The sequence below is a fragment of the Rhinatrema bivittatum genome, chromosome 8 (genome assembly GCF_901001135.1).
Source record: "Rhinatrema bivittatum chromosome 8, aRhiBiv1.1, whole genome shotgun sequence".
NCBI classification, from domain to species: Eukaryota; Metazoa; Chordata; class Amphibia; order Gymnophiona; family Rhinatrematidae; genus Rhinatrema; species Rhinatrema bivittatum.
In genome coordinates this window covers 91,330,332-91,351,634 of record NC_042622.1, presented here as the reverse complement: position 1 = coordinate 91,351,634, position 21,303 = coordinate 91,330,332, and the positions used below count along the sequence as shown (strand labels likewise).

Genomic DNA, 21,303 nt, shown 5'->3' with positions numbered 1-21,303 from the left:
AATTGTCCTGAAGTATTTATTTACCGTACTTTGTTTCAGTTGTAGACCCTGACCTATTGTAATGCGCTTTGAGCACTCTAGTTGAAAAAGCATGAAGGTATAGAAGGTAAAGTTTGTCTTTTTGCAGAGGATACTAAGATCTGCAACAGAGTGGACATGCCAGAAGGAGTGGAGAGAATGAGAAATGATTTAAAGAAGCTTGAACGGTGGTCAAAGATATTGCAGCTGGGATTCAATGCCAAGAAGTACAGGGTCATGCATCTGGGGTGTGGTAATCCGAAAGAGCTGTTGTGCACAGAGCAAGAGAGGGACATTGGGGTGATAAATGACTAGCGATCTGAAGATGGCAAAGCAATGCAACAAAGCGACAGCTAAAGCCAGAAGAATGCTGGGCTGCATAGAGAGTGGAATAACCAGTAAGAAAAAGGAGGTGATAATTCCCTTGTATAGGTTCTTGGTGAGGCCTCACCTGGAGTATTGTGTTCAGTTCTGGAGACTGTATCTAAAAAAGGACAGAGACAGAATGGAGACAGTCCAGAGAAGGGTGACAAAAATGGTGGGGAGTCTCCATCAAATGACTTATGAGGAGAGGTTGAAGGACCTAAATATGTATACCCTGGAGGAGAGGAGGTGCAGGTGAGATATGATACAGACCTTCAGATACCTGAAAGGTTTTAATGATGCACATTCGATAAACCTTCTCCATTGGAAAGAAATCAGAAAAACTAGGGGTCACAAAATGAAACTCCAGGGAGGAAGACTCAGAACTAACATCAGGAAATATTTCTTCACGGAGAGGCTGGTGGATGCCTGGAATGCCCTTCTGGAGGAGGTGGTGAAGACAAAAATGGTGAAAGATTTCAAAGGAGCATGGGATAAACACTGTGGATCCCTAAAGACTAGAGGATGGAAATGAGGAAAAGAGCACATGGGGGTAACTTGCTGGTGTGGTAGTTACTATCCTTAACCAACAAGCCTTCCTACTGTTGATACAACTCATTATTGCTCTCTGCTTTAACGGCAGGGGGAAAAGAGGAAAAGGAGAATTAATTTCAGACAGCAACCAACAAGGACATGAATTTTTGCAGTCTGGGAAAACAGATAAGCATGGGGGTAACTTGCTGATGCGGCTGTTACTACTCTTAACCAATTAAGCCTTATACTTGTGATATAACTCCAACATTGCTCTCTGCTTCAATGGCAAGTGATAAAGGGGAATTGGACTCAGACAGAAACAAACAAGGGCCCTGAATTTAATGGTTTGGGAAAAAAAGTATGGGGAGTAATTTGAAAGGTAGATGCCACCCCCTGATGATACCTTTATGGGGGAGACCTATATGGCACAGCTGGTGCTACCATAAGCTTGCTTGGCAGACTGGATGGACCATTTGGTCCTTTTCTGCCGTCACTTCTATATGTTTCAATGACAAATCCATATTTGTGAGCTCCTCTGAAGGAGAGTTGGAGGAGCAGGGAGAGGGGGGTAGTCTCCCTTGCGAGCAAGAGGGTAGAAGTCCATTATGGCACCTTTTCTGCAGACCAGCATTGTTTCTGTATATCAGGAAATCAAAACCCCACCTCACAATAGGCAAGATCCTGATAAACATGTTTTTTTTCACAGCTCCCTCCTTTTGAATCTTTTCCTGTGATTTAGAGTCTGATTATACACACAGGATTCACCATTATTATATAATGATAATGGAATTAAAATTAAAAACATGGGATAAACAAATGACAGTAACAGACTTTTTAAAAGGTGTGGGATAGACACAGCAGATCCTTAGTGGCAAGAGGATGGAAATGAAGCACTGGGGTAACTTGATCAGAGTGGCAGTTAATCCCAAAACAGGAGGGGTATGACTGCATTTTGTTTCCAAGAAAGTACTGAGGTAACCTAAAGAGCAGTGAGTTCACCAGGATTCCATGAGAGCATGGGGAGGCCAACAGTCTGATGGACATTGGGCATGCCTGGGACAGATAAGAGAGGAGGATTGAGAGGTCAGTTGGAAGACATGGGCGAGTGAGAGTTGGTTTGGGGTTGCAGTTGGGAATTTTATGTAACTCTTTCCTGAAATGACCTAAGCAGGGATAGCTTTTCAGCAGTTTAGTGAAATGATCTGATTAATATTTTAACGCTATTTTATTTTTGTATTTGTGTATTGTTGGGTCTGTTGTTAATGTGCAAAAGATGTTTATGTTTTAATGTAATCCGCCCTAAACAACTGAAAGATGCATGTGTTAGTAATAAAGGGGTAGATTTTAAAAAATTGCGCGATCACGTACTTTTGTTCGCGCACCAGGCAGCGCGCGCGACAAGCCCAGCGCGCGCTGCCTGTTCCCTCCGAGGCCGCTCCGATTTTGGAGCGGCCTTGGAGGGAACTTTCCTTCGCCCTCCCCCCACCTTCCTCTCCCTTCCCCTACCTAACCCACCCCCCCCGGCCCTATCTAAACCCCCCCCTTACCTTTGTTGGCAGATTTACGCCTGCTAAAAGCAGATGTAAATCTGCGCACGCCAGCAGGCTGCTGGCGCGCCATCACCCGACCCGGGGGCTGGTCCGGAGGCCTCGACCATGCCCCCGGGCCGGCGGCCACACCCCCGGGCCCGCCCCCGAAACTCCGCGGCACGCCCCCGAAATGCCGCGTCGTTTTGGGAAAGCCCCCAACACGCCCCCTCCCCGCCCCTTTGACAAAGCCCTGGGACTTACGCGCATCCCAGGGCTCTGCGCGCGCCGGCGCAGGGCTTTTAAAATCCACCCCATTGTTTTTAAATAAATAAATATATAAGCATCTACCAAAAGAGAATGAATCTCACTTAGGCAGACTGGATGGGTCATTTTGGTCTTTATTTGCTCTCATTTACTGTTATTACATAAGAAAAGGGAAAGCTGTATGAATACACACAAATGTGCCTTTATTCATGTGCTAGGTATAGTTTTTTCTTTTTGTGTGTGTGTGTGTTTGTATGAAAAACATTCTCTTGGTGGAGCTGGAAAGGAGAATTTTGCTGTTCAGAGGATTTCTCTGCAATAATCATTCATTTATTTCACAGACCATTTCAGAAGAGCAGCAGGATGTTCCCAGACCCCTGCATTAATTAGAATTACTGCAAGATGCAAGTGGTTGAAGGCATTACTAGGGGAGGCAGATTGCCTAAGCTCCTTCCTCACTATAAGTGCCTGATTCTATTTTGTCATATCTTATTAATGAGCATGCTTTTATAAAGTTAGGTCCACTCCTCATTAGGTATTTGCACTGTTCTTGTGCACTGCCCCAGTGCAGCACAGTTGCCGTAAAACATTTTCTTTGTTGCTGTAACATTTCTTCCATTTTTAAGGGTACAGGGATGGCTGGTGGGGCTGCTTAACATTATAGTCTTGTGCCCTGGCACAATAAACTGAACTTGGTGTTGCTGTTTGCCTTCCTTCTTCTACAGGACCTGGCCATGTACATAAATGAAGTGAAAAGGGACAAAGAGACCTTAAAGAAGATCAGTGAATTTCAGAGCTCCATCGAGAACTTGGTGAGTTCCCGTCATTGCTCCTCACGTGAGGCTGGCTAAGGTTTGGGTGATACCATCAATAAGGCCTTATTATTGAAGGATGGGAAATGTCATTGCTGCCTCTGTGCTTGGTACTATCAGAGTTCTGCTCCAGACTGATCTGGGAAACTTTCGTCACCCTATATTGTTCACTTGATAAAGCAAGGAGATAATTTATATTCAACTCTGTGATAGCCTTGACAGTAATTTAAAAGAGCCACATATGATCCTGAAGGAGCCCTCAGCCTATCTCTCCTTTTCTGCTCATCCCTGTACTTTACGCCTTTCCCCAAATAAATGCTGCACTGTTTCACATCCTTCCTGTTTTTGCTGCTGCTCCTCGTACTGCCATCCCTAACTGCTTGTCATTTGGTTTGAACAGCAAGTAAAACTGGAAGAATTTGGAAGACCAAAGATTGATGGGGAACTGAAAGTTCGGACGATAATAAATAACACCAAACAAGACAGGTGAGGCCATAAATGAAAGCTCCCTCCCGTCCCCCCGTTGCCAGGAACGTGAAGCCAGTGTGGGATGTGGGAAGAGAAGCAGGAGCATGGCCAGGCTCACCTGCATGTTCTGCTTCTTGGCAGGTATTTGTTTCTCTTTGACAAGGTGGTGATTGTCTGCAAAAGGAAAGGATATAATTATGAACTGAAGGAGATCATTGAGCTGCTCTTTCACAAAATGAGTGACGACCCCATGAACAACAAGGACATCAAGAAGGTAAGGCTGGAGGGCAGTTCTGCTTCACACTCCGGCCTCTCCTTATCAGCGAGCTGTCAGTGTTCATCTGTTTTAGGAAAAACCCAGGCTATCTCCTGGAGCACAGTTGGAAACGGTATCCTGTCTTGCACCTACAGCATATTTCTCAGTATAATGCTTCGCAGTGGTTCATAGGATAGCATAAGAAGCACTTGAAAACCATCCTAGAAAGTTCTAGTGTACTATTTGCAGAAAAGGTGACATTAACTGTTAATATATTTGCCAACATTTTGTTTAAAAGAACTCACTCTGCTTTCTTCCCTTCATGCTTTCTAGTCTCATGGGAAAATGGTAAGCAAACAATCTGGGTTTCTTTGAGTTTTGTTGGGTGTGTACCTTAAAAAGAAGGGAGAGCAAACTGCAGCCTTTATTTCCAATCTTTGGAAAGTCAAATAATGCTTTGCAAGAATATTTTGTACATAAACATAAGTCACAGCCCCAGCCAGTAATCACCCTGGAATGACTTTCAGATTTGCATTCATAACTGGATTACTCTTGTGTTTAATTGTAAATGTATCCCTTTTATTTTTTCATGTTTTCTTATAACCTCAATACTTTGCTGCCCGATAGGGTCATTCAGATACGTAAAAGAAAGAAACCTTTTTCAGCAGAAAGGATGTTCTAAAACAAAAGATTATGGTATAAGGCTTAAGGAAGTAGGTTCAGGAGTAACATCAGGAGTATTTCTTCATGGAGAGGATGGTGGATGCATGGAAAGGATTTCCAGGAGAAGCAGTGGAGGGAAATACAGTAACAGAATTGAAGAAAGCCTGGGACAGGCACAGAGGATCCCTAATTGCAAAGATATGAGGGGAAAGCCAGAGACCTACTGGGGTCTGTGGCATGGCACCAGGACCGGAACTGGTGAATTCTGTGGGTTCTCTCTACTAAGCCTTTCCCCATAGATACAAAATAGAAGAAAACCTTTAGTATATCTGGGCCTTATGTTCCTTAGCTGCCATCACAGCCTATGTTTTTGTGTTTCTCTATAACACAGGAATTGACAGTACATAAAGATCAATTGCTCCATCCAGTCTGTCCAGATTGAGACTCTTTCTTTCTGGTTTTCTATCACATAGGTTCAAATTCCCATTGCCTAAACCCATGTCTGTATCTTAATCACCGTGATGGGAGCCGGGGGCTAGCAGCTCCACCAGTGGAGCAGAGAAATGCTAAATGGCAGCAGTTGTGTTTTTAGGAGTGGGCTAAAGGAGTGTGAACTCGAATATGCTCCTGGGAGAAAACTCAGCAAGCAAGTAAAAGGCATTAAGAAATAGACTGATAAATATATGTTGTTTCTTTTTGCAGTGGTCCTATGGATTCTACTTAATTCATCTCCAGGGCAAGCAGGGCTACCAGCTTTTCTGCAAAACAGAAGACATGAAGCGGAAATGGATGGAACAGTTTGAAATGGCAATGTAAGGGTCAATGTTTAGAGTGGTCTCCAGACTCCTAGCAAGAGCCTGTTGGGATCCCTACTGATTTTATAACTGTGTATCTCCTCACCCCTCAGTGTCTGAATTTCTGTCATTCCTGCCTGTGCTTATACCCGCAGCCACACAGAGTCTGGCAGAGCCAGGCTTAGAGCCCAGGCATCCCGATTCTAATCTCCAGCCCTAACCACTAGTCTCTGTCTTATTCCTGCACAAACCTTCTCTTCAATGCTTGAGTTTTGCTGCAAGTCCTCGCAGTGAATGGAGGGGCAAGAATCTTGCAACGATTAACAAATGCAACAGACTGTGCATTTCTCCTCTTTTATTATGCTTGCTTCGCCAGGTCAAATATTAAACCAGATAAAGCCACTGCAAATCACCACATGTTCCAGATGTTCACTTTTGAGAAGACCACAAACTGCAAGGCCTGCAGGATGTTTCTGAGGTGAGGGGAAAGGGTTGAGGGTTGGCCATCTTCTGTCTGAGAAGTTTAAGACCCTGGAATTTAGGCAGGTGTAGGCTTCGTGTGCTCCTTTCCATACGTCACATTGCTATAAAAAAAGGTTTAGTACAGCAGATGTTTGAGGAATGCATGTTTCACTTGTTCCTCATGGCTGTGAGATGTAGGGACCCTAGGAGGGGTGCTGGTCTTAATTTTACAGGGTTGTAAACTCAGATCATAGAGTGTGCTCACCTCAGATTTAAAATAATCTCCAAATATTTATTAAATTTCTGTATTCTGTGTTCAGTCATAATGGTTTACAGTTATAAAATAGATAACAATAACAAATGCAATCCAACAACTATGCACAAATATGAATACAATTAAAATAAAACATTCTAAAAAAAAAGTTAAGAAAATAAACTTCTAAAATAATAAAAGAAGTATCTATAAGAAAACAAGTAAAAAGACATCTTATATTTCTGCTTCAGCGTACACCATGAGCCTTAATCTATTTCGTTAGTCAACTAACATAAGGACATGCCATACTGCGTCAGACCAAGGGTCCATCAAGCCCAGCATCCTGTTTCCAACAGTGGCCAATTCAGGCTATAAGTACCTGGCAAGTACCCAAAAACTAAATCTATCCCATGCTACTGATGCTAATAATAGCAGTGGCTTGCTTAAACAACTAGGACTTTAAGTTCTTAAAAGTATGAAAATCCTTTTGCAATCTCAACTCAATAGGGAGAGAGTTCCACAGTTTAGGGCCTGCAATCGAGATAGCTCTTTCTCTCACTTCAGACAAATGTGCAGATTTGACCGATGGAACAGATAAAAAGTCTTTATTAGCGGATCTCAAATTCCTTTCTGGGATATGTAAATGTAAGGAGGCATTTAGCCATTCTGTTTTTTTCATTATTAATTGATTTATGTAACAAACATAAAATGTTATAGTCTATTCTGAATTTAATTGGGAGCCAATGCAAGGCAATCAAAATAGGGGTTATATGGTCGAATTTTTTTCCGCCAGTTAGAATTCTGGCTGTAGCATTCTGTGAGCTTGCAGGCAGACCAAGAAAGAATGCGTTGCAATAATCAAGGTTAGAAAAAAATCAGAGTTTGAAGAACCGTCCGAAAATCATCATGACCGAGAAGAGACTTCAAACGTTTTAACATGTGTAATTTGCGGTAAGCATCTCTAATAAAGGAACTGAATTCTAAAACCGTTTTAAGTTGCCTTGAGCTTTACTTGGAAAAGGCAGGCTAAAAATCCAAATTTCCCTTTCAGTGTACTGAAGATGTACACCTGAACATGTCCAGTATAAATAGAGTACAATATTCCTGAGTCCCAGGTCTTAAAGACCCAGTGATCCACCACAGCAGCAGCAGAGCATGAATCAGGGCCTGGCGATTAAGAAAGAGAGATACCCAGAAAAAGAAAAGGGAAAAAAAACCATGTTCCCTGTACGTACCCGGATCAGTCCAGACTGTGGGTTGAGCCTCCTTTCCAGCAGGTGGAGACAGACTAAAACTGAAAGGATATCCTATATGAGGCCAGAGCCTATCCTGTAACCCTTCAGTATAACGAATGTCAAAGCAGAAAATAACAAAATCAGAGTAGGATCAAGCAAGTAACCATAAAGCTCAATGGAGCAGATGTAGAACAATGTAATAGATATGGTATGACTAACCGCTCGTGCATATACTTGGTGCTGGGCAACCAAGGCTTCCAGTGTATTTGCTCAGTATTCATGCACAAAAAAGATGTGTGGAAATCTACAAATCTACGACTCTGCAAGAGAAACAAGCTTCGAGAGGACAGAAAAAAAGAAACAGGGAAGGGCGTCTGGACTGATCCGTGGTACTACAGGAACGAAAATTAACAGGTAAGAACTAATTTTCCTATTGCAAGGGGAGGCAGCAGGGATTGACGCTGGTGACAAGCTTCCCACAAAATTAAGAAGGCAGTGCAGAGGAGGAAGGCCAGGGAATAAACAAAGAAAATAAAACTGAAGGGGGAGCATCGCGAAAGCAAGAAACCGGCTGGGAAACGGGCTGGGCCATGACAGATGGCATCGGAGTGAGGAGAGGGGGCCACGTTGTGGTGGCACATCGGCGTGGCAAGGATGAAGAGACCCAAGTAGCGGCCAAGCACCTCGATGACGACCGACCTGGCAAGATACGACAGCGGCAGCCTGTGCGGGAACGGGACAACGTTGGGCTAATGGGGCTGCCGGGCCCCTCCTGTTGCTGATTGCACCGTTGCCTCCACCACAGGGCTTCCTCCTCCAGATGGGACTCATCTGACTGCGTTCGACTGACAGAGGCACTGCAACTGCCGGCATCTACCTGCAGCAAATGTCGGGTCATCGCATAAATACCATAAAGCACCACTATTGTTTAAAAAAAAAAAATGCCTTGATTAGCATCAGAGGGCCTAGAGGAAGCACCCGGTGTGACAGACCCGACTAGGCCATGGTCTCGCTAACTTCACTGATGATGTCAGCGGGTACTCATGGCTCTGAGAAAGGGGGGGGGCCTATCGGTTTTGACCAATATAAAAATAAGAAAAATTTAAAGGAAACAAAGGTGGTGGCCAGTAAGGGGACCCTGGCCACCTGACAGACACCAACTCCCCAGCCCTTTAAAGGTCATTTAAATATGTAATTCGCCCCGATGGAAGCCCTGCTCATTCAAAGACAAAAAAAAAAAAAACTTCAAACAGGGCAAAACCAGCAAAAGACAAAAAAGGGAAGCCTGCAAAAGTCCTGAAAACACCTGCCTAGCCATCGCTTGCAATTTAAAAGTAATAGTTTTTAAGGGATATATATTGATGGTAATTATACAAACTGTCCAGATATTTTAAGAATAAAAAGCACAGAAAAAGACATGAATAAATATAGGGAACATTTTTGATGAGCATAGGAATATGTTTAGGGCACGACTGTAGCAGATAATTTAATTTTGAAGTGATTTGGTATCATCCAAACACTCCTAATTTTGTTGGTCCATTGGTCCATTCTAGAGCAATTAAAAAAAAAAAAAACAGGGATCACCGTAGCAACGAAAGGGAGAAGTGAAGCTGTAGTCATGGAGCCTTAGCAACGGCTTCCCTAGAAACAAGTGATGGGATGAACACGGCTTTATCATCACAAGCCACAGCACAGGGTCCAAATAGAAGACAGAAATCATCATAAACGATAGTAAACGTACAGAAAACGTTCTAATACCAAAAGTAATAGAAACATTTAAAAAATTGATTCATCAGTGAATGTTGAAGGTATCTGATGGTTAGACCCTGGCATTATTTCCTCGTGTGACATCACTGAAAGCAGGGATAACTAAGACCAATAAACCCAGGTTTAGTTATAGAATTCAGCTAGAAGTGAGCCTGGAGTGCAAGGGAGCAGAGGTGCTGTTGGGGGTCCTCTGTCCCCAGCCTTATTAAAATTGCACAAACACCCTAATTAATGAAAGAACAGTCACAATATCAGTAAAGTGTGAATGTTATGAGTGTGGTTTCCAGTCAAGGTAAGGTGACAGGCAGAGAATTTTAAGCACAGCATTTTGCAAGGTTAGAAATGGAGTGTGACTGAGTCTTATCGACATTAAATACTGAATGTCAGTATGTTAAGGGGAATTCAGTGATTTGATACTGAAGTCGCCCAGAGAGAGAGAGAGAGAGAGAGACTCCATCAAGAATAACCCACAGCAGCTTTGAAAGACGTGGGAAATTTGTGTAAAAGCCAAGACAATAACAGTACAGACAACTGAGTAACCCACTGTCTTTGGGGGAGCTTCTGCCTGTATTCTCTTCATTGACAGTAAATTACACAAAGTCAGGCAGATAGAACACAGAAATAAAGAGGGAGAGAGAGTGAATGCAAAAGAAATCTTTGCGCTGTGAAGAGTTCTTTCACAGAAAAAGTTAGGGCTACTATAATTATCTTCTGATTTTCATTAGTGAGAATAAAAAACAGTAATAATAAGCTGACAGCGACACTAACACCCAGGAAATACTACTGACATAGTCCGTGGAAGATCCAGAAATGGTTTTAGGGAGATGGGGTTTTTTTTGTTTATTTAAAGTATGTCAGCAGGTTACAGAGAACCCGACAGAAGGAAGAAGAAGAGGTGGTGGCAGTAAGAGAAGGAACTGCAGATAAGTTTTAATTTAAAAAGAAAAAACATTAACAAACACAGCCAGACCTGAGCGTACAGACACATACAAATAATAAATTAGTAGTTACAGAAGAAGAGAAAGCAAGAAGACAGAAAAGGACATTAAGAAAAGAAAAGGAAAGACTATACATAAAAATATATACGCACCTGTATCCAGGAAAAAGATCTCGTCTTTACCTGAAAAACAGTAAAAGTGACACAAAGATTCGATTCTTAAAGATTAGAGAAATAAGAAACTGAGACTTAATCTTCTAAAAGCAACACAATAACAAAAGAGTTTAATAAGACAAAACTTATCTGATAATTTGTAACCAGAAATTGTAGATAGTTCTGCATTCTGCTTCTTGTTTAATATAGTAATCTCCCTATAAATAAGTAAAAAAAAAAAAGAGAAAATAATTGTTTATTGGAACATAAAATAAGCATGCTTATTTGAACTAGAGAAGGGTTAAAGATTTCATTTGCATATATACTTACTAGTGAAACTGCAACATAGTATTGTTCATTATAAGAACCGTTTAAAATAAAATAGTCGTTTGCTTATATTGAAAGTGAAGTATATTCCTTTATTCAACTATCCTTGCCCTCTCTTGACCCTAAGAAACGTTGCTGGGAGGGGAGTGGACCCCTATCCCTAGGGAAAACCAGGTTGGCAGGAGGGAACTGAACCACACTCCTGTGGATTCCATCTGAGCGCTTGCTAACCTGGTCACACACGACTACACTGTTACACCAGCAACCCTGGCCATGACAGTTTACAGAAGCACGTATCTTTGGGAGCCATGTACTGGGAAGGGTCATTCTTAAACAGCGTGTATAGTGGTAGTCTGTGTGGATGTTGGACATTGACTGCACTGAGGATTTTCAATGCAAACTTAACGCACATCAATTTGCTTTGAATATTGGCGTAAGTGGCCAGGTACGTGCAGAGACTCACCTGCAAAAAGTTAATCCTCTTTGCAGAGTATAACTTGTGTGTGTGCTTTTCACAATCAAAAAGTATGCAACAGGTGGCAACTCCGCTCCCCCACCCGGCAACCCCAGAATGCCTCTGCTCAGGTCACATAAAATCTTGCACAAAACTGGCCGACTTGTAATGGCCATTTATACACATAAAACGAGATTTACTGGGTGTAAATGGCTTTAAAAATTACACTGAAAGGGAAATTAGCAGTAGGAGAGGAAATTTCAGGCAGTCGCAGCCTTGTACTTGCTTCTTTCTTGTTTTCTGCTTCTCTTTCTGTTTGTTTCCCTTCTTCCTCGTTTTTATTTTTTCGGTCTTTGCCCACATTTCTGGATTATACCAGCTTTAGCTTTCTCCTGGTAATGTGTTATCCAGTGCAGTAAAGCAGTCGCACCTTGCTTCCAGATTCTGTTCCCTAAAAGCCCAGCTCTGACAAAGGCTGGCACAGCATGAGCTTTTCAGAGAGGATGTCATCCCTTTATCTGTTCTTTGCTGTTGCAGAGGGACCTTTTATCAGGGATATTATTGTACCAAGTGTGGCGTTGGTGCTCACAAAGAATGCCTGGAGATTATCCCACCATGCAAGATAGGTGAGTCCTGCAGCTTTGATTTATGTCAAAGGCATTGCTCCTCTGTGTGTCTTTTACTTTGCATAAACAATGGCTAAAATACCTTTTTTGATGAACTTGCACTTATAGAAGGATCTCATGTGAACAGATCTGGCAGGGCAGGTGGCAGAGAACGTTTTGAATGATGCTGTTTTTTGGCAATAAAGCAGCTGTTGCTCTGAAAAAAAATCTCTTGGGAAAAATCTTGTTTTCTGACTGGCTAAAGCCTACAGCGCCCACCTGTGGTAATATCCAATATATCACAACAGTTTGGATCTAACCTCAGTTTGCGATACCTGACTAGGCAGTCAGGGCTTGCATTCACCTGGTTGTCAAGCAGTGCTTACTACTTAACCTGCAGCCATCAGCATTGCAGTAATAAAGAAACAAGTGTTGGGGTGATGGGAAAGGGGGAATTATAACACGGTAGGCAGACCTGCTATGCAGTTTTATAGATAAGACAGTAGAGTTCTGAATCCAAGCCAGATTTTCCATTTCTTTGCTTGTAAGCCGACTGAGACAGGCATAGAAGTGCAGCCCAATTCCAGGCAAAAGCACGCCCATAATTAGGGAGAAGGCCAGCTTACTTCCTAGAAAGCAGAATAGCTGCAGAGACCTGCAGCCAAAGCATCATATACAGTGCAAGACCTTTCCTCTGCTGGTAAAACCGGTCTTTTATTTGCTTTGGGTAAAGCTGTGGTTTTTGTTACTGTTTGCTGCTGTGTTATCGCTGTCTTTATTTTTTGTTGTTGATGTTGTTGGTTGAAATTGCCAAAATAAACCCTGTTTTGAACCGTTTGCCAGTGTGGCTGTCTGAGCCATCCAGCTATATTCACCCATCTCCGTCTCCCAGAAGGAGCCTGTCCTTTAAGAAATTAGAAACTAGAGACACTTGCTTTTTTGAAATTCTCAAAAAAAAAATCAAATCTTTCATATTTGTAATTCTTTTCCTTTCTTCTTCTGCAGCTTCTCCAGATGACATGGTAAGTTTGTTTGAATATCAAAGTATTCATGGATTTTGTTTGCCACAGACTCAGGCGCCCAGGCAGTATTGTTAAATCTGGAGCAGTGAGGGCTGTTCACATTTCCTTGCGTACAGATGAGATGAGAAGGAGAAGAGGCTCATTCATGGCTTTCACCTGTGAGAGAAAGACCCTCCCCGAGCAATAAAAATGAACACTAAAGTAGGTTGCTGTTATCAGCAGGGGTATAACAGCAACCAGGGAGACTGACGCTTATAGGATAGGCAATAACTGCGAAATAGAAACATTTCAATTAGATGTTATTTTGTTACATTTTACAGCCATTTTTCCTCTTTATATTCCAGGATTTTGGAACCATAGGAGCTGGTATGTTCTGGTTCTTTGCTTTATTAAGTTGAAGGGCTGAAATCTGTGTTTATGGCTTGCTGTGGTCCCAGGCCTTTAAACTGACTTAGTTAGGATTTTATTTCTGTGGCTCTAGGTCGGGGTATCTAGAATAAAAAACCTTTCTCCTACATGAGGTGTGATCTGGAGTCAGGTTATAGTGTGCCTCTCTCTAGGAGAAGGGGGGACGGGTAACCGTCAACACTTTACAAGCCTCAGCCTGAGCACAGAGCTCATAATTGCTGGAGAGAGAAAATCAGCAAATGTTTCCTAGAAATCTTAGCACATACACAATTCTATTACTACTTTTCATCTCTATAGCACTACCTGATGTACACAGTGCAGTACAGATACACATAAGAGACAGGTCCTGCCTATCAAGACACACAGACAAGACAATTAAATGCTGTCCATTATTAGTCTCCTCCATCTGTTGTCACTCTGTCCTCCCTACTCACCTTCCCTTTCTCCTTTGTCATCTTGCTATTCTGCACTTTCTTGTATTCTCTCCATTCTCTCCTCCTGACATTCTAATTTTTATATCTCTCATCCCCTAGATGGAGTTGTCTCTTTCTCTCTAGCTCATATAGTCTCTCTCTGTCTCTCTCTCTCTCTCCTCCTAGCAAAAGTGTACAGTGATTTTGCTCACAATGCATACAGTCTTTAAGTTAGCACCACGGTCTCTTCCTTGTAGAGAGCTGCAGCATAGTCAACTTCTCTTCATTAATTCTGGTGCACTAACTTAATAATGAGCAGCTGAATCAGAAAAAGTAATATCCAATAAGGGCCCCAAAACCAGTGTATGGGCCCCTGAGGTCAAACAATGGCCCCAAAATGGACTGTATCCTCAAAACCATCTTTATTCTCTTAACTTTAACTTACCTGTACTATAGATAACCAGGGCTTTGTATTACCTCCCTTTTTGACAGGTCCTAAAATGGTGGCGGTACAGAATTACCATGGTAACCCAGCACCTCCAGGGAAGCCTGTACTAACTTTTCAGACAGGAGATGTGATAGAGCTGCTGAGAGGGGATCCAGACATTCAGTGGTGGGAGGTGAGTGGAATGTGTTACTGTGTGATGCATGTCCACACTGTACATCCCATGTTCCTGTGCTGTTCATCTCTTCTCTCGGGTGCTGGGGCTTCTTAGCGATAGTGATCCTAATGCAGTCAAGTTTGACTTAATCACTGGAAGGAGAACATTAAATTTAACTACTGCAGAAGCATCTAACTTTAAAAAGGGAAACCCTGATAAAATGAGGAAATTAGGAGGAAGTTAATAGGAGCAGATACAAAGGTTTGTTTAAAAATACTATCTTGGAAGCCCAGATAAAATATATTCCATGCATTAAAAAAGGTCTAAGGAAAACCAAACAAATGTCAGCATCATTAAAAGGTGAAGCAATTAAAGCCAAAACAATATCTTTGAGATAATGGAAAGCAATTCAAATGAGGAAAATAGGAAAGAGCATAAGCACTGGCATGTTAAATCAAAAACATTTATAAGGCAGTCCAAGAAAGAGTTTGAAAAGAAGCATGCCATAGCGGCAAAAACTACTAAAAAATATGTTCAAGTATATTCGAAGCAAGAAGCCTGTGAGGGAGTCAGTTGCACCATTTGATGACTGAGAGATAAAGGAGGTGGTCATAAATGACAAGGCCATAACAGAAAAACTAAATTATTTCTTTGCTTTGGTCTTTACTGAAGGGAATGTTGGGGAGATACCCACATAAGTAACTTTCTTTGATGGTGACGATTCAGAGGAACTGAAGCAAATCACTTTGAAAACAGAAGATGTAATAGAGCAAACTTAAAGAGTAACAAATAACTAGATGTTATTCACCCCAGAGTTCTGAAAGAACTCTTATTTGAAACTGCAGATTTGTTATTAAAAACAGCCACAGCATTTGAAGACTGGAGGGTGAACAATTTAACGCCAGTTTTTAAAAAGGGCTGTAGGGGTGATCCGGGAAACTATAGACCAGTAAACCTGATGTCTTTGCCAGGTGAAATGGTAGAAGCTATTCTTAAAAAAAAACAAAACCTACTGGCCATATGGATAAACATGGTTTAATGGGGAAGAGCCATCATGGATTTAGTAAAGGGAAGTCATGTCTCACTAATTGACTAGATTTTTTAAAATGTGTTAATAAATGTGGATAAGGGTGGACGAGTCAATATAGAGTATTTGGTTTTTCAGAAGGCATTTGACCAATTCCCTCTTAATTTCTTATTAAGTCCTATTGTGAATTGGTAACTGGTTAAAAGATAGGAAACGAAAAGTAGGACTAAACAGTCACCTTCCCAATAAAGGAAGGTAAATAGTGGAGTGCCCCAGGGTTCTCTACTGGGGTTGATGCTGTTTAACATATTCATAAATGATCTGGAAAAGAGAATAACAAATGAGGTGATCAAATTTGCAAGTGACACAAACTTATTCTAAGCTGTTTAAAAATGAGCAGACTGTGAGCAACTGCAGAAAGACCTTGTGAGACAGGGCATCTAAATAATAGGAAATTGCCATGCTGGGTCAGATCAAGGGTCCATCAAGCCCAGCATCCTGTTTCCAACAGAAGCCAAACCAGGCCACAAGAACCTGGCAATTACCCAAACACTAAGAAGATCCCATGCCATTGATGCAATTAATAGCAGTGGCTATTCCCTAAGTAAAATTGATTTATAGCCATTAATGGACTTCTCCTCCAAGAACTTATCCAAACCTGTTTTAAACCCAGCTACACTAACTGCACTAACCACATCCTCTGGCAACAAATTCCAGAGCTTAATTGTGCGTTGAGTGAGAAAGAACTTTCTCCAACAGATGAAATTTAATGTGGACAAGTGCAAAGCGATGCACGTAGGGAAAAATAATCCAAACTGTATTTACACAATACTAGCTTTCATATTAGGAATCACCACACAGGAAAAGAATCTTGGAGTCTTTGCAGATAATACATTGAAATCCTCAGCTCGGTGTGCAGTGGCAGTCAAAAAAGTAAACAATGCTAGTAATGATTTGGAAAGCAATAGGGAATAAAACAGAGAATATCATGTCTCTGTGGTATGACCATACCTTGAGTACTGTGTGCAGTTTTAAACACTCCACGGGCAGCAGAATGCCTTTTATGTTGGTGGGGGTTGGGAGTTAAGATCTGCCCCCCCGATTCCTCTCCTAGCTTCGCTCCCCTCCAACTCCCACTGTCAGTTTCTTTACATTTTCAGTTAAATCATTTTTTTCTACACACATTCTTTGCATAAATCATTCCCAGACTAACCAATAATAATAGTAAAGGAGAAAACAACAAAAAAAGCATTACTAATAGAAATGTCAGCACTAAGCGGCTATTCTGTATTATGTATGGAGGGAGAGAAGATCATCAAATTACCAAGAGATATAATCAGAGACCAAGAAAATGTGTCCTAGAGATAACAGAAACATTCCTGGTTGAGCACTAATCGCCTGATTAATAAACATCCAAGCTCACTTTGATATGTTGCCGGTATATATTATATTGTACAAGCTTCAGGAAGAAGCCGTTTGCTACAATGCAAGTATTTAGAAGAGCACAAGCAGTAAATTTGAGAGATTGAGATAATAACCCAACAACCTAACCTGGCTTAGAATGAGGTTCATTCTTGTCAATGTATGTGCAAGACAAACCAAACAAAGGGTACATCTGTGCTTCCGATTCTGTAAATATATACTCTGTATCCACAGACCCCACCCGCACACTTCCAACAGTGGAGGTTAAGCAGGTTTTTCCCTGTACACCTCACCATAGAAAAATAAAGTTCTGGTATCATCTAAGCAATAATATCTTTACCAAGCACATTGTGAAATATTACAAAATCCTGCAAAAAAACCCAAAACACTCAGCACATGTATAGCAAACCTGCCATACTATAGCAGCACTAACTCACAGGACTCCAACAGCAATAACCCTACCTATGAAATGGCAACACTGCAACTATTACATCAGGCCCTAAAACATCAATATACCTCCTATTGGGGAAAACATAATGAACAAGACTGCTACAGATCCCTACATGCTAACAGAATACCTCGGCTCTGTCACACTTGCAGAACACAGACCACATAAAACATAAGAAATGCCATGCTGGGTTAGTCTATTGAGCCCAGCATCCTGTTTTTAATAGTGGTCAATATAGGTCATATGTGCCCAGCAGATCCCAAAAGTAGATCCACAAATTACAAACATGCAGACAAAAACTGAAATGGAAACCCAATAAGCCAGATACTGTATTCGGTGGAAAACTAGAAACAGAAATACATTTCCTTCCATGCTTAAGCCAAGCCCGTATCAACCTTCTTGTGGAGAGTGGGAGGTATTTATGTTGGAGGTCTGTCATTGTTCTTGTGGAGAATATTTTGTAACATTAACACCGACTCCCAGAACCCACAAGAACAACATGGGGGCTCAGTGGCTCAAAAAAATAACATCTACCACACCACTCATTGGTACCTTGCTCCCCCAGCCCTTGCCCAGCACCAGAGATCTAGCAAAACTTGAGGAATGGTCTAGAGTCTGGAAGCTGTAAGATTTAATGCTAAAAAATGCAGTCATACATTTGGGTTGCAAAATCCCAAGGAATCAGTACAGTATGAAAGAAGAGCAGGATCTGGGAGTGATCTTATTGGATGATCTTAAAGTGGCCAAACAGAAGAATAAGGCAATGACAAAGGCCAGAAAGATGCTTGGCTGCCTAAGGAGAGGAATAGTCAGCAAAAACAAAAGAGGTGATAATGTCCCTAGTACGATCTCATAATGGAATACTGTGTAAAGATCTGAAGAATGCATCTTCAAAAGGATATAAACCGTTTGTAGTCTGTCCAGAGGTAGCAACTGAAATGGTAAAGCTAACAAAAAGTTATCTCTTATTTAGGTATATTCACTGTACTGCTAATATATGTTTATCCGGCTAACTTCCCTAGCCAGGATCATTTGAATATGGACCTCACAAAGACTGGGGGACACATATCATAGAAAGTACTTTTTTATTCAGCACACAATCAGGTATGGAATCTGTTCCCAGATGACGTGGTCAAGGCAACTAGCATAGTAGGATGTAAAAGGAGTTGGATAGGATCCTGGAGGAAAAGTCCATAAAACATTATTAGCCAGGAAAACTTGTGAAAGCCACCACTTATCACTCGAGGATGAGCAACAAGAAGTAGATCTGCTGAGTGGTAATGACCTGAAGTGGCCACTGTTGGAGATTAGATATTGGACTCAATGGACCATTGGCTTGAACCAGCATTGCACATCTTATGTTCTCATGTAAAAGAAAAATAACATTTTTTAAGTAAATTGTAAGTTTCTGAGTAGTAGAACAAACTTCAGCTGGATGTCCTCAGGTCTGGCATTGGGTCATCTTATAATGTTCTCTGATGGCTTTGATAGAATTAGAGGTCACCAAACCAGAGTTATATGTCCCAATCTGAGCACATACTTCTCTCGGATTCTGTCCTCTCCTGATCTCTCAGGTTAATGTCCATCTTTCTCGGTATACAGGGAAGGTTACTACCCACCAAGAAGTCTGGCTATTTCCCAAGTTGTTCGGTTAAACCTTGTCCTGTCGACAGCCGGGTAAGTACATGCATCACAAAGAAATGCTGCTGAGTGTTGCCTTTTGGAGTTCTTCACCTGCTGTTTGCACCCTATCACAACTCTGACCAGATCAACACAAGGAAAGCAGGGCACTGAAACACCCCTCCCCTCCCCCATCTTTGCATTTTACACTTTTATTCAGGGCTGTTTGCATGAGCCATGGTGTAGATGCATGGCAGTAAAATAGGATTGCAGTGGGGCACAGGAGGATGGACATACCTTGGTATATGGATCATGGAAAAATTGTGGATGTCATGTTGCCTCTGTTGAGCATTATGATGATAATCTATATTTTGAACATTTTACAAAATGAAGTCAAAGAAAAACTGGAACTGTTGCTTTAAAAAGGCCTTGCATTTCTGCTACAACTCTGAGAGCCCACCTGCTGGAAATATATAAATACAAACAGGCCGATGCAATACCAAGCGCTGGCCACAGCACACGGCTCAACGCACGATTGGACGTGCGTCCATAACCTCTGATGCAAAATGGTGGCTAGCACGTTCAATGGAGTGCATAGGTAACAGCGCTCATCACATGTAAATTCATGTTGATGAGGCTATTACCTATTTCCTCCTATTCAAAAAAAAAAAATGGGCGCCCGACGTGCGCATTTTAACCTGCAAAAATTAACACCTGCCCGGAGCAGGCATTAATTCTTGAGGAGCCCAAAAAAAATTACAGAAAAGCAGAAAATACAGTTTTTCTGTTCCTTTTTTTGGATTCTCTGACTTAGGAGAATTAAAAAAAAACAAAACGGTTGCTGGCGGTCAGGTTAGGAAAACGGACGCTCAATTTTACGAGCACAGCCACGGGTTAGAAAAATGGACACTCGTTAATTGAGCATCCCGTTTCCTAACCTGACCGCCACCTCTCCTGGGCACCCACTGCTGAGGAGGCACTAGGGATGCACAGTTTCCCCCAGTGCCTCCTTTTTACTGCAGCACCCGATTTAAATATTAAATCGGGCACCCAGGAGAGGTGGATCGGAGTGCATTAAGGGAGCGCCGATATTGCATTGGCCTGAAAGAAAAGAACAGCTAGATAATTTGATTTACATTAAAAAAAACAAAAAACAAACTACATGAATTGATCTAGCCCAGTGGCTCAGAGACAGTGCTGAAGGGCCTGGTTTTGATTTCCAGCTCAGGTCTTCCACTGTCCGGGCTACCTGGGAATACTGTGCAGATTTCCTTCTATGAATATTCCAATTACATTTCAGTTCGAGGATCAATCTATTCCGGTTGCTCAACAGATGAGGAACTTAGGTCAGGCTCCAGTAAGATTCTTTTCACAACATCTGCAAGTCAAGTCTGTGGTTAAAGAAAAAAAAAAAAAGAAAAAAGCTTTTTTTTTCAAATTTTGGTCGTTAGGAAAATCAAAGCCCTTTTTTTTGTCTCCATCTGACTTTTGTACAGTACTACAATTCAATATACATTGAGTTACCTAATGTGGTAGTACATTTGTTGCAGGTAGTTTTGAATGTGGTTGCTTGAGTATTGATGGGCATGGGCTGCAGAAAGCACATTACTCCAGTTCTTCATGCCTTGCTGCCTCTAGGTTAGCGTATCAAATTTAAGATTCTCACTTTGGTACATACATCGTTAAGCAATGAGATTCCAGCTTGTGTGAATGCTTTGTTGAGGATCCGCAAGCCTATGAGGGCTGTTGGATCTGCCAGACAGAAGATGCTTGTTGTACCTTCTGTCCGACAGGAGCACCTGGCTGAAAAATGAGAGAGGATGTTTGGCATAACTGGCCCCCTCTTGTGAAATGCACTGCCTAGCAAGCTACAACTGATTGAATGCACTTAAACATTCAGAAAAAGGTTAAAAGCACTGTTTTTTCAACAAGCCTTTGACATCGGTGAATTATATCTCAGTAAACAGTATTAGAGATTATTGATGCATCAGTAGAACCACTATATCAAAAACAATGCAGTGCACTTTGATTGTTTGTGTATTTATTTTATATGCTTTATTTCCCCCTTTTAGAACATTGGATTAGGCAGATTAGAAATATTTTGAAATAAAAAAAAAATGAAATGTTGCAGAGGGGAGTCCCAGTCCACCTAGTGGTCTAGTTTGGAATGCATGCTGTGGTCCCTGGCCAAGGACTATGACTGCCATGGCTAGGCTGGATGGTGTGGGGGAATTAATAAAATGGGGAAAAGTCCATCGTAGATGCGAGTGAAGGCTCATGGCACCATCGCCCAACTGTGGTTGGCTGCAGCTGACCTGAAAGGGAAAAGAACCATGAGAAAACTGCAGGGCCAAAAATAAAGCTATTTACATTTAAAAAGACTATAGTATGTAAAAGGAAACGTTATGTGCTGTGCTTATTCTAGTTGACTCTTTCTTATGCCAATA

The 21,303-nt window shown here is 41.7% G+C and overlaps 1 protein-coding gene across 3 annotated transcripts in view; it reads left to right on the top strand.

Annotated features, from left to right (window-relative positions):
- VAV2 (vav guanine nucleotide exchange factor 2) overlaps positions 1-21,303 on the top strand; it is a 332,307-nt gene that overhangs the window by 303,074 nt on the left and 7,930 nt on the right. For 2 of the 3 annotated variants that reach the window (XM_029614922.1, XM_029614920.1), the window contains exons 12-21: positions 3,434-3,520; positions 3,921-4,006; positions 4,130-4,262; positions 5,610-5,719; positions 6,078-6,179; positions 11,827-11,915; positions 12,900-12,916; positions 13,261-13,282; positions 14,230-14,357; positions 18,839-18,913. In XM_029614922.1, coding sequence (XP_029470782.1) covers positions 3,434-3,520; positions 3,921-4,006; positions 4,130-4,262; positions 5,610-5,719; positions 6,078-6,179; positions 11,827-11,915; positions 12,900-12,916; positions 13,261-13,282; positions 14,230-14,357; positions 18,839-18,913 — 849 coding nt within the window. The remainder of the gene's footprint in view (positions 1-3,433; positions 3,521-3,920; positions 4,007-4,129; positions 4,263-5,609; positions 5,720-6,077; positions 6,180-11,826; positions 11,916-12,899; positions 12,917-13,260; positions 13,283-14,229; positions 14,358-18,838; positions 18,914-21,303) is intronic. The other variant, XM_029614921.1, reaches the window with a different exon arrangement.